Source organism: Aquila chrysaetos, chromosome 25, assembly GCF_900496995.4.
Source record: "Aquila chrysaetos chrysaetos chromosome 25, bAquChr1.4, whole genome shotgun sequence".
Classification (NCBI taxonomy): domain Eukaryota; kingdom Metazoa; phylum Chordata; class Aves; order Accipitriformes; family Accipitridae; genus Aquila; species Aquila chrysaetos.
In genome coordinates this window covers 3989773-4003585 of record NC_044028.1, presented here as the reverse complement: position 1 = coordinate 4003585, position 13813 = coordinate 3989773, and the positions used below count along the sequence as shown (strand labels likewise).

Genomic DNA, 13813 nt, shown 5'->3' with positions numbered 1-13813 from the left:
GCAACTACTACGGGTACAACAGCACCTTGCAGGAATGTAAGAAAAGAAAACAAACAAATCAAAAGCCTCCTGCTTTCCCTTCCTCTAATGTTACCTGCTGAGAGGAGCTGAAGTAGAACAAAAGATTAATTTTATGGCAATGTCATTTATTTGTCATCAGATGTGCACTCACAGGCAGGACATACAAGGCAGTACACGTGGAAAATGCTGGTAAGCACATGGAGGCAGCAGCAGGGTTCTGGACCTTGGTTCCTACTAGTAGGCTTTATTTCACTTATAAGTTGAAAAAGATTATTTCTGTCCTTACTGAACTACCTCTGTACAGCCACTCCTTTTTCCTTATGGTGCTGGTATCCATCACATGAGGAGAAGGGCTGAAGAATGGAATATGGCACTCCCTCAGGCTGTCAGACTCCCTGAAGCCTGCGATAGGTGAACAGGCGGGTATTGTTCCCCCACTGGATGCGATCTTCATTAGCATCTGTGATTGCTTTAAAACAGATGAGAACAAAGGGTCTGTCTCCTATACTGTCCACCCTGCACACAGGTTCTCCTCTGCTTGCCAGGAGACAGTGTGCCTGGCATCCACAGAATCGCACCTACTCTGTGCTCTAGGCCTGCACGTGGGCCAGGTGTGCGCTGCCAGCTGCACAGTATTTACACACAACAGCATACCTTGCTGTGCTGTCTTCTATCTGTTCAGTGCTTCCCCTGCATTAACTTGTGCTGGGGTTAATACTGTAGTCTCAGGTAGTGCACAGTTAAATGTCCCTGTACATTAGTAAGGCGTGATTCAGATAAAGTAATTGCCAAATAAAACTTAAATTTTACATCAGTCACTTCTTTCAAAGTGGCACTGGACTTGACTTTAGCTTAACATATCAGATGATTTGGTGTGTTAACAAGCAGAGGCTCTGTAAAGTTTCCCACTTCAAGCAACATGTTCTACATCAGATTGGAAGGAGTGGGAAGGAGACACTGATGGTGGGAGCTCCCAGCTGAGGACTGTATTTCATGGGAGCCATGGGGTGGGGAAAGCTAAGATCTACTTGTGTGAAGGCAAAACAGGTGGGTTTTATTTGTAGCAGGTTAGTAAAGCTGAGCATGCCTGGAGTGAGGTGAGGTAAGATGCTGTCTTCCAGCAAGCACATGGGCCTCCCCTGCTGCAAAGTGTGTTCCCTTGAGTTACCCTCCCTTGCAGCCTCAGCTCTCCCCCTTTGTCCAAGCACCCTTCTTCAGGTGAGGTTTAGGTGCTGTCTTCCAGCAAGTGGGTCTGCTCTGATGTGGGGGAAACCACTTCCCACCCTCCATGTAATGGTGAATTGCAGCATTTTGAGAAAGGTTTTTCCTGCAGGAGCACCTCCACTGATGTCCCAGCCAAACTGCAGGGAGTTAGCCTCTCCCTACAGTTACTGGTTGAGTGAGCTGAGCTCTAAGAGTCCTTTTCTTTTCTCTCCTTTTTTGCTCTAGTTGCCATTAAGGTGAAGAAGAGCCTGGGGAAGATGTTTCGCAGGTAGACAGCCAGGGAGGGTGTTAGCCCAGCTACAAGCACTTCCTTCTTCTTCTGTCCCACTGCATTGAGAACCACCTGAGCGACCTCTGCGGCTGTCTGTCCTTCGGCGGTGTTCTTGTCCATAACTGCCAAGGGAAACCCGAGTAAGCACCAATGCCAGCAGGTAAGCCCACACTTCAGTACCTTTCCTAGGAATGCTCTGTTCTAACTGTACATGGCTGCTTGTATGGTTTTGGTTTTTACAACAGTTGTGTATGATGGGAGCGCAGGCAGGTATAATTCATGGTTGGGCTAGAAGTCAGTAGTTGCTGTCTAGAAAGGCTAAATTTTGGGGGCTACTCTTCCTACTCTGCATCCAAAGCTGTCTTTTGATACTTCAGGGCTAACCTGTGTCCCCACCAGAGGCCATATGTTGCAAGCACACTTTGGAGTAACTCAGTGAGGTGCAGATGCTTTAGATAGAGGGCACAAAATCATATCTTACCTCCATAGCGAGATCCATCTGCTGTTACAGCATTGAGAGAAAGGTTTGTTTGAATGTATCCAGGGCTTATAACCGTCACATCAATGTCATACTGCTCTACCTCTGCTCGCAGACAATCAAAGAAGGCCTGGGTAGCATGCTTAGAGGCAGCATCTGAAAAACAGGAAAAGGACTATGCACTAACGAGAAGGAGCAGGGCTGAAGGAAGATTCACTCCCCTGAATGGGTTTTTCACTGCAAAACAGCCACTTCTCAGCAAGAACCCAGCAGCTGTTCTCTTAACTTCTAGGGTTTTTTTGTTTTGCTGGGGTTTTTTGGGTTTTGTTTTGGTTTGGGTTGTTTTGGTTGTTGTTTTGCGGGTTTTTTTTGTGAATGGCAGCAACAGGTAGTGGGAGTGAGAGGCAATTTAGGAAGGCAAAATGTAAATACTCAAGTTGGAAACTGGCTAGGATCCTGAGCTTCGTATCACAGCCATGCCAAAGCACTACGGAGTGAACCCAAGCTGCCTCCCACTCGCGATAAAGGAGACATGAAGCCTGGCTTGGGAAGCATTTGATAAGACAGGCTGGGGGAATGCGATGCCAGTACAGGAGGGCAGAGCTCACACTCGCTGCTGAACACCCTCCTGGCCTGCATGCGCTGAGTGTTAACAGACTTGCAGAGCAGGTTTAAAGCTTGGCTGCACACAAGTCAAAACCTGATCACACAAGCAGACAGGAGTAGAGAAGTGTAGCCTAAGGCAGGATTTCCCCCTGTTAAATGGCTGAGCGACTCCTTTTGCTCACTCCCTTTCCACGTATACTTGGTCACTACCACCATGACTGCCATCGCCTCAACACGGCTGCAGGATTGACGCCAGCAGCACAGAGCTTAGCGCAGGCTATGCACCCTGTCTGAGGACCTAGGTAAGAGCTGAGCTCCATGCTGCCAGGCCAGTGTGGCTCCAGTCACTGTGCAAGTGCTCTGGAAGCAATTCAGAACACAATTCTTGGTCCAGTCGTACCCACATCATCTGCAAGACCAGATGGCCCAGACGTTGCAGGCTCTCCTTGACTCAGCATCATGCCCTACCACTCTTATGCCACCACCGCTGTATTTTTCCATTTTTATGTTTATTTTCAGTGACTTACAGATGCTTGTGTGCCAAACACTCTCCCTCTAGTTCCTCCATCTTTTATAAGGCTTTTTCCAGTAATCTCACCAATATTATTTATTGTCATAACTGATTTAGCATGAAGAGTTTGCTGGATCAAGATAACTGTTTAGGCTTTTATTTGGGCACTGGTAGTACTGACATTTCATAATGTATTAAAACAAAAAGTTCCTACTTTCTTAGAGGAGATTAACCAGGCAAACAGCAAGGATAAAATACAATAAAATTATGGAATTAACCAGAAAGTTTATAGGGACTCTCAAGTGTTAAGATAGGAATATCAAGCTGTTTTCAAGACACTGAAAACAGACTCTCCTTCCCCATCCCTTAACAACTTTAGGACAGCGCTAAGATTTTGTATTTGAGAGTGCCTTCCTCAACAGCTGTCAGTGATTTGTGACCACACTAAGAATGATGTGCAGCTCTGCCTTCCCTGCATGCAGCCAGCTCTACAGAGAGCTAAATGTGGAAGCAGTAGCCAAGTATTCATTCAGTCTGGTGCCCCAAATATGTCTTCCCCATCTTCTGTGGAGGTACTTACATGCGGATCTGAAAGGAATGCTTATTTTGCCTTGAACACTGCTGATGGCCACAATGTGGCCTTGTCTTCTCTTGATCATGGAGGGGAGAAGTGCTAGCAAAAGACAGAAAAGACCCATTCAGGATAACAGTCCTGCTGTTGCTGCTGTCAAGAATCAGTGCTTTCAGAACATTCAAAGAGGCCCAAGTGAATTACAAGATCCTTGTTCAGTGTAGGGGTTGGGCAGGGGATAGTGCTTAGGATGCCTCTAACTGAAGCTGCAGTCTGGCTGGGATGTTCACCTATGAGGAGATTCCTTGTGCCAGCAAGGCTGCACAAAGGCTGTTACAGTTGCTGTGATCTCCCACAGGCATGGCCAGCAGGACTTGCTTTTTTCTGCCATCAGTACATCTTTCCATTTCCTGCAGCTGATACCCTCCAGGCTGAACTTTCTGTGTAATCAAAGAAGCTTCCTAGGAAAGCTACAGCTTCACCTAGAACCCATACTGCGTTCCTAGTGTTTTATCAGTGCAGATAGGCTAACCATATCTCTCTTCATAAGTTCCTGCCAGACTAGGGTCAGGAGGTGTTTTAAACAAGATGGTATCTCTAATCAGGTACTTCCCATGCAGTCATGCCCAAGCATCTCCTCTAGGCCTGCCCATAAAACAAAACTTTCCTCCCCTCTTATACTGTACTGTACCAAATACAATTACAACCAGAAGTTAAGCTGTGCTTAGTTAGTTGTGTTGGCCTGCAGAAGGTATCAGCCAAATCCACTGTCCCCCTGTAATCTGGATCATGGGTACCTTTGGTGAGGGCTATAGGACCAAAATAATTTGTTTCCATCACTTTCTTATCTACATCCAGTCCTGTGTCCACAATTGTGCCTCGGAAACTGATGCCTGCGTTGTTGATCAGTATGTCCACGTGACCCAAGTACTTCAGGATCTCTTCAGCAGCATTTAGGACAGTTTTAGTGTCCGAGAGGTCAAATACCACAGTGTGAGGTTTGTGTGTCTGTGAATAAACAAAAGTTAGCAAAAGACCAGTTCAGGCTGTGCCAAATGTGCTGTATGTTCACGCTTGTGATGGGATTTCCCAGCTCTGGAAGCACAGAAGCAGGGCCATCCAAACCTTGTGCAATTACAGTGCAGCAGTTCCATTTGGTAGGAATACATGACAGAAGCAGGTTGTGCTCTCATCTTTCTCTGCTTCTGTAGCCTGTTCCTTATACCAGAGCCTAGGAAAGGGGCAAGTGAGGTCTTCCTCAACTACTAATGTTTCCTATTGTTTTATTAAAGAAAATGCATCTGAAAGTCAAAAACTTAACCCATGTGTCTTCTGCAGAAGCTAGCAACACCTTTCTTAGCTAGAACTAGACATCAAAAATAAAAGCCAACAGAAGGAAAGTCACTTTTCCAGATTCAGTATATGACATACAGATGCAAGGGGTCTGGGCACTTATGTGCTTTCACTTCCACTACAAGGCAAGGAGTCTTTCAGATGGCTTATTTTTGTAGAGTTTTTACAAGATATGACATGTTAGCTCAAAGTACTCCTATAGCAATATCTATCCCTAACCACAGAGTTGCATTTTTCCTATTGCTCAACAGAATAACCCACAAGCAATTCTGTAACTTCTGTAATAACATGAACAGAAATCCCAGCCACATGAGACAGCAAGCCTCTCCTTCTCCCACACTTACGTTCTTTCGGTGATTGGTCATGGTAGAAAGCTGCTGCACCAGGTCTTTGAGTTTCTCGCTGTCTCTGCCACAGAGCACCAGCTTGGAGCCAGCTGCATGGAAGGCTTTTGCACATTCTTTGGAGGGAGCAAGGGAGAGAGAAAAGTAGACATTTGAATGACGGAGACAAACAGCAGATCCACATCATACCTGGCGATAGGCTAAAACTTCTTTTAGCTGGCAAGGTTCTAAGGTGGCTTTACCACTTCTGAGTGATAGGCTGATTTACAGTGAAGTTGCAGCAAGATGCCATTTTCCTGTGACTTTGACAGACACGTGACAGCAGTGAGGCAGCTGGTGTGCTCACAGTTACTGTGCTGTTTACGCATCCTTCCCATCAGCTGGTCGAATTTGCCTGTGCCTTTTGATTTTTTACTATATGCCTTTCTTAAGAGGGACTACAATTACCTTGTGTATGTCATCTAATGCAGCAAGGCCTGGTCTTAGGAGTTTCAGTTTTAGTGAACACCTCCAAAGGTTTTGGAAGCCTTGGAGCTAATGGCTTCATCAGGGTGATCCTCTTTGTCAGGAAAAGGCCGAAGAAGGGATGCCATGCTATTGTCCTCCTTTCAGTGCTACCAGCTGCTGAGGCAATCACATGTTCTTCTACCCTACCCCTCTGTGATCCAGTGAGAAGAATTGCTTATTTGTGCAAGAGATGACAGTGGATGGTAACAAAGGGTGTTAAAGAACATACAGTAATTAGAGGTGGTCTAGTATATCAGTAACTGGGAGTGAGGGGAATAGTGTAAGATCTTGTCAATGAGTCAATAAGGGGGGAAACTTCACTGTACAGTGGTGGAAATCCATACACCCAACAACACACAGTGCTTCATTTGCCCAGCCTATCACAGCTGGAAGGTCTCTCCTGAGATACTAGTTTTACCTCTTCTTGATGTGAAAAACAAATTATTTTACCACTCCCAGCTCTCTGGTTGTGACAGGCAGAGAGGACCATTTCATCTCCTTTGGCCATTCAGTTACTGAACACTCCTATCCTTAAGGACAAACTCATGCAAAGACAGCATCAACTTAAGCTCTATTTGTTCTATAAATGTACTCATCCTAATGAAAGGCCTTGATAGCAGAGTACCTTGTTTTCTCTTCAACTTCAAGAAGCTTTCAAAGCAATTATAGAAAGCAGAATCAGAGAATGTATCCACTCAAAGAATAAATTTTATTTGGAAAAAAAATACTGTGTTTTTCTTCAGAAAAAAATACTCAGTGGCATTAATATTGCCAAGAGTTTGAATTTAGAATGGACGGATTTGTACCATAAGAGAAAACGTACCTTAACTTGAGGGTGAGGGGCAGGGAGGAGAAGTGGAAAGTATGGCAGGGTATCTGGAAATATAACAAACATGAATGCAGAACACTAGTTCTGGGAAGTTTTAGAGAAACAATTGGACTTCCTGGCTTTTTCAGGATTTAGAGAAAAGAACTCTGACAGCACAAGAACAGTATAACTTGTTCCTTGCTTTGATGAGCTCCAGTTTATACAGGATGATTAAAATTTTCCTTAACAAATTTTAAGACTTTCTTGCATCAAAATTTGCACTGGCTATAGTTATAACTGATATTGCTGTGCAAGCCACGTCTCAAAATTCAGAGCAATAGGAACTTTCTGCTCATTACTGCTTTATTCCAATAGGTGCCCCTTCCACAACCCTCTGCTTGTCCTGCCTTTGGTGCCCTTCTTTCGGTACCTACCTTTTCCCAGGCCAGAGGTAGCCCCTGTGATCACGACCACTGCTTCCTGGAGGTAAGCTCGCATCCGCATCCACTGCAGCAGCCGAAAAAGGGCGAAGATCCCCAAGCTGCCAAAAAGCAGCGGGATGATGACTGTGCTTGTAAGATCCATGAGTTTTCCTTTCTGAACAGTCTTCCTAGAGCCACAAGATGAAAGGAAGCAGACCATTTCACCATCAAGAAAATTAGCAGAGGCTTGAAAACTAGGGAAGTCCTTTTTCTTATCCTTGCCTTAAACCACCAATAAACCGAATCCCATACAGAGGTATCTTCAACAGATTTCCTCATCCCTTCATTTAGACTTTCAAAAGTTGACATCAGTACCCAATTTTAAGCATTTAAATGCTAATCTGAACATCCCAGCAGGACACTTGGCATTGGATCTTGTCAGCTGTTATGTAACAAACTTGGGTTCAGAGATGCTGTTCCCACATTTTGCTCTACATTCACTCTCTTGTACGAAGTGTATTTAGAGTGAAAGCTCCCCAGGGCTGCGATATGTCTCTGCATACTTCTGATTGTAATAAAACCTCTTAGATTTCTCTAGAACAGCCAGTACCACAGTATCTACGTGCCAGAGACCAGTTACTGTGTATTATCCCAGATGGATATAAGCCATTCTTGCCTTCTGGATGCTCAGAGTAAGTTTTCCCTCTGAGCACGCTATTTGCTTAATGAAATGAAATCAGTGCTTCCATCTCCAGTGTCTTTCACCACTCGTTAGTAGCAACAAGGTATCTGATTTAAATGAACCACATGTCCAACCTGGTAGGCTTAAGCCTACATTTATGCTCTTTACTTTTATGCCAACATTAATTGTGCAGTTTAACAGCATGAACCTGTGTTCTAATATACTGAAATTAAACCTGTGAATGAAACCCAAGCTAAAGGTATCTACAAGACCTAGCTCATCCTGGAATTGGATTCTGATACTAATGCATAGCCCTAATGTCCTTGCTAAGCTATTGCCTTCAAGGGAGTAGTTTATGTTACAGCTTAATACATGGCCAAAGAGTAAGTGATACTTCTGCTGTAAAAAAGGTCACTAATTTTCCCACTGTATGTAGCCCCAAGCTTTTACACTTGATGTCCCAGTAGTTACAACCCCTTCCTGGAATCTTCCCTGTTGTGCAGATAGAGTTTGAACTCTTGCAGTTTGAACTGCAAGATAGGTCATTACCAGGAAGATATTGGAAAGGTCTGGGCACACAACTCATACACTACTTCAAACAAAAGGACAGCATGAGAAGCAGAAAACAAGAGGTAACTAATAACGCTAAGCCAGAATTCAGTGTCATTAAGTAGGACTGAGCTTGTATGGAGCTGAGGGGATGACAGAGGCTCTACATGCCATGCAACAGAGTTAATGTGGAAAATGTCAGGCTATTGCAGATTTCCATCGGGGGCTTGGACAGAATTCCTCAAGTAGCTGGTCAGTGAACAGACTCAGTTGCTGAAACAGTAATGAACTGTATAAAATAAGTATTTTTGGAGGCATAGCTAGAACACAATAAAATAACACATAAAGATAGCTGAGCTAGCTCTAAATAAGCTTGACAAAGTCTAAAAAGAAATCCATCGAGTTAGTACAGAACTATTCTCAAAGTACTATGGAGCTTCCCATTCCTGAGCCAACTCATGTATCTACAAAGTACTTCATTGTGTAATACGCTGTGCATAATGCAGCTAGACATCAAGGCCCCAAGCACCCCTGGGCGTAGGGAGTATGCCCAAAGTGGGAAATCAGAAACCCAAAAGGAAGATTAAACTAATTTGATTGCAAAGCAGTGCATGAGCACAGCACCCAGCTCCTCAGACCAGCATCTTACTCCTCCACCTCTTTGTGCTGAGTGCACACAGAGTGTGTATTTTGTACTGATTTACAACAGAGGACTGGTAGAGCTGATTTAACATAAGAGTGCATATCAGCCCTATAACAATTCCTGGGAAAGAGCTGTTTAGACACAAGACCACTGGCCTTCCTTAGGCTGGGTAAGGAGAAGGTTCTCCTTACTGGTTCATGTTCAGCTAGTCATTTAAAGCAGCTGCCCTCTTTATGTTGTCTTTTTTTATTTTGCTCTCAAAGGTCTCTTGAGATTCAGAAGACGAGATGTGGGCAGGGACAACAGGTGCTGTGCTGACATTAAGCAGCGTGGCTTACAGAGCATTTTGGAATCAAAAATCTTCAGCTCCCATTTAGGACCTTTCATTATTTCCAGAGTGGGAGCTGACAGGTGGAGTGGCACTTCCTTTATGAGCCCAGGTTGAAGCTGAGGCATTTTAAAAATCTGGCCCTGACCAGCTTTGCTGCTGATTTCAGTAAAATGCAGATCACAGTGAAAAGCAGATGAAAAGGTAAAACTGGGAAGAGGGGGCTTTTCTGACACCTTTTCTAACCAAACCACACTCGGAGATGGGAGGGAGTCCCATGTCTGATTACAGCACGGTTCTTTCAGATTCTTTGGCAAAATTAAAGGTTGACTTTGCAAGGACTGAACTCTCTGCCACAGGGGCTGGTGGAAAAGAGCCCCCAAGCCTACCAACTAAAGGCTAACCATGTTTTGGTCAGGTAGCATCCACTGCTCATCAGTATGAACCAGTTATGCCTGGTTAACTTATTCCTTAATCACATCAATTCTTATTCATTTACTTTCTAAACAAAGAAGGTCTGCCTTTAATCCTTTTTCATTTGAAAAATCTTTCCAAGTCCTTTATTGTTTTTCTTTCTCCCTCCCCCACTTCTCCATATTATATACAGGAACTGGGAAGATTACCCAATCTCTGCCTGAGGGCTGCAGCAAGCCATGAACCCAGTCAGCAGCAGCAACCCACTTTTGCACCTTCCATGCTAGAGTTTGAATCAACCGGTAACCCCCTCTGATATATGGGGAGGGGAAATATGGGATGGGGAAGAGAAAGACTGGATGAAGGAGGGGAGCGAGAGAGAGAAGGACTAGCCGATCAGAGATGTAGATCATTTTTTTTATTAGGGTATACAGTTGTAGTACTGTCTTCCAAGGAAGGTACTCAAATGGCCCCTTAAAAAGAGCCCCAGAACAAAGAAAATCTCAGTTCAGTCAGACTTGAGAAAGAGGACGACCTAAATGAACTAAATTATTTTGGAAAGAAGAAAGCATTTCTGTAGCACTTTAGACCTACAGCAACAAGTTTTGCTTTGATTTCATAGACTAGCTTCTGTCACAAACCCATGAGTCCTTATTTTAGCTTGTCATATTGAATATGCTGAAAAAAATCATTGATAAGTATCAGTGGAACAAGAGAACATGGAAATCAGCTCAAGTCATAGGGCCACATTGCAGTATGTTCAACTATATACATCTTTCAGAGCCTAGTGCCAGTCTACTGACACAACAGGGTGGCAGTTACATTCTGTTCAGTTTTCAGGGTTATTTGGTGGAAAGACCAAAGGAAAGAATTGCTGCACCTGAAGGAGTAGTTATATTCTGTTCAGTATTAGGGTTATTTGCTACAAAAGCCAGCGGAAAAAACTGCTGCAATCTGAAGGAGAATGAGATAGATAGATCATAGATAAAAAAAACTTGATTCACATCAACAAAAATGCTAAGTTGCAAGACACAGGCTGGAAGAAGAAGATCAAAAGCATAAAACCCAACTTAAGGTAGATAACACTTTGAAATAGCTAAAGACATCCCAGGGCAGATAACGCCATGTCACATTAAAAACATGGGGGAGGGTGGGTAACACATGGATTTCCACACCTAATTCGAGATGAACTGGATATCCTCAGACCTCCTGCCCAAAGTTCTGAGACCCCACTATCACCTTTGTTCAAAAATTTGGCTATTCATGCTGAAAAAAACTGTTATTAATTCTTGACAGATAATGTTTATGACACCAGGTTATCGGCAGGAGAGAAGCCACTGCTCATAATTGGTTCAAATAAAGTCCTGTAATTCTCAGTTCTCCATCCCAAAAGGCAGGATTGGAACATGCAGGTCATTAGAGAGCAGAAATAAGAACACTGATAATGTAAGCAAATACAGGTGACTGGAAACTTTTTGAAAGGCTTACCATATAATAAAATACATCACAGATATCCAGTTTAAAAAAAAACTTTCCCCTTAAAACAAAAACTGGAGGTCATCCCATAAAAGCCAGGATAATGATTTCTGAAGGAACACGGATCTTAGTTAATAAGATCAAGAGCGCACTAAACCCAGCAAAGATGAGATCAAATCCTAAAAGAAACTAAAACCACGATAAGTTTCCTTAAACAACACCTATTATCCTTTAGCTTCAGCCACCTAGAATCACATTGTCCATTACATGACAAATGGCAACAACTGGGAGGCTATTTTCAGAAATCAAAAGGTGTCATTTAAAAGGTGGGGGAGATAAAAGGGAGGAAAAAATTTTTTTCTAGGGAAGCCCTTGTCCAGAAGCACAGCAGCTCTAAGCTTGATTAGCTACCGACTTTAGTCTGAAGAAATCACAATATCCTACCTTTGAAAAGAACTCACTTGCCAGTGACTCTGTGAGGTGGTGTCTCCCTCTGGTCTTTTAACAGGACAGACCTGACTTAAATTTGGAAATGGCAGCAGTCCAAGCAAATGTGCTCTGTCCAATGCTAGCACAGCCAAGAACTGCCTCTAAAAACAAACCTCAGGAATACGGTCTGTGACCTTTTGGGGCGGGGGGGTGGGGTGGGTGGGTGTAATTTAACCCCCAGATTGAAAAGATAGAAGTGAATTCAATATGATACAAAATTTACAATAACCCTCTGATTATTTCTAGTACTAAACAAAAATTTCTAGTATTGAATCCAGAGCATCCATAAAGACCAATACTAGGCTTTCCACACTGCAGATGGAAAAAAAGGCAACTTGTGAATCAGCTGCAATTCTCTATTACTGTAATTAGTTCTGGGGCGTACACTGATGTTATAGTAAATGGGTATCATGCTAATTAAAAGAAAACAGACTTTTAATTCTTCCCTTAGGATTCTTGAGAACTTTGAGCACAACTGAACAGACAGATGAGTTTCTCATCACACTCTGCATCAAAACCCGGTATTTACTGGGGTAATGGGCATTCCCTCCAGCAGGCCAAATTCACTAAATCCCTTATAAGCCATGTTTTACAGGGAGAAAAGTGAGCATTACTTGCATTTTATATCAGCTAAACAGTTTTACTGACCCAACTGCTTTGGAAAGAAACTGAAATCAAACTTTTAAACATCTAAGCCAGAAAAAAAAAAAAAAGTCATATAGCATTGTTTGTTAATGTGATTTAATATAAGCCAATGGGAAATTTGCTGACAATTTCTCTGATGCACAAGATCCCCATAAATGGTAAGTTAAACTTCAAAAAACTCATTCAAAACCCAGTAAGAAAAATGCAGTGATTACACCAATTCAAACAATTGAATTACTGAAATGCCAGTGGGCACTTACATGCTTACATAATCAGCTTTCATTCCAAACTTTATAAGCAGAAAATAATGTAAAAAACACACTGAGGTCATCTGAAACCAGTAAAACTCCTAAGAAGGAACGCAGGAACTGGACAGAGCTCCTCACTATGACACAACCATTTCAAACAGAAAACGGAGAAGGGGTTCGGGAGAAGGAATACAATAACCCAACTGGAATTCTCAAAAGAAATGATGGCAACTGGTGTGATCAAGAGTGCCACGGAAAGGCAGCTGGTAGGTCTCGTTGTAAGTAGCTGGCAACAATGAACAAGCATTCGAGGTTTGCTGAGGGGTGGGTAAGTACCAGTTGTAGTATTTTCATTTAACTTTTTCTAGTGCAATTTGAACAAGCTCCCATCTACTTGAAGCAACGCCTAGGAAAACCACCTGTTGCATTTCAGTAGTCATTCAACAAAATCCTGCTTATACTTTTACATAGTTGTTACACAAAACAACCACCTTGCCCCGTGGTACAGGAAGAGGGGAAAAAACGTTTGCAGCTCCCCAAAAAGGGACTTGACTTGAGAAATCATCTTCCCAGAAATCTTCCTGACATATTTATTCAGTTACAAGCTTCATTTCCAACCCTCCCACTCGAAAATCCTCTATTGGTGACTGGGACATGAACAAAGGTAAATCAAAGTGGCACGCTTAGAAAACTAAAACATTTCCTGTGCCAGAGAAAGCATTTTGAGGACACTTACCAAATCAAGAATCACCTAAAACCCAGTGAGAAAATGAAGAGTTGGCTTAACGTCTCTCCCCGCCCTGATTTATATATAAATAGGTATTTAATAGCCGGAGGAGTGATGAACTAGGTACTTGAGAGCCCCGGGTTCCCCTGCCCACAGACCAGGGCCCCGTTCGCCCAGCCAGACTTCCGTAACTCCCGGAGGACCCCGGGGGCGGACGGAGGTGGGCAGGCCCCGGGAGCACCGCAGGGTCACGGCGGGGTTCCGGCAGCCCCAGCTCCGCTCGCTCGATGCTGAGCGGGGCCCCGCCGTCAGAAAAGGGGCTGCCTCCCCGCCGGAAAGGAACCGCGGCGGCCGGGGCTGAAGGGAGGGAGAGGCCGGTGGGAGACACCGGGCCCTACCTGGCCGCCGCCATCACCATGGCCACCGCCGGAAGTGGGGGGGCGTGCGCATTCGCTTGAGGCGTCGCCGGGGGAAAGGCGGGCTTTCCGCCGGGACC

At 43.9% G+C, this 13813-nt stretch overlaps 1 protein-coding gene across 3 annotated transcripts; it reads right to left on the bottom strand.

Moving 5' to 3' along the window:
- Nucleotides 1–125: 125 nt before the first annotated feature.
- On the bottom strand, nucleotides 126–13797 carry DHRS7B (dehydrogenase/reductase 7B). 3 transcript variants are annotated; one of them, XM_030001752.2, is made up of 7 exons: nucleotides 13716–13797; nucleotides 7129–7304; nucleotides 5380–5495; nucleotides 4480–4690; nucleotides 3692–3784; nucleotides 1998–2150; nucleotides 126–1638 (listed from the first exon to the last, which is right to left on the bottom strand). In XM_030001752.2, exons 1-7 carry the CDS (start codon nucleotides 13733–13735, stop codon nucleotides 1433–1435), a joined length of 975 nt encoding a protein of 324 aa, XP_029857612.1. In that variant the 5' UTR covers nucleotides 13736–13797; the 3' UTR covers nucleotides 126–1432. The 3 variants fall into 3 exon arrangements, with proteins under 3 accessions (XP_029857612.1, XP_029857613.1, XP_029857614.1); XM_030001753.2 differs by having other exon boundaries at nucleotides 13327–13759; XM_030001754.2 differs by lacking the exon at nucleotides 13716–13797 and adding an exon at nucleotides 11653–11962.
- Nucleotides 13798–13813: the final 16 nt, after the last annotated feature.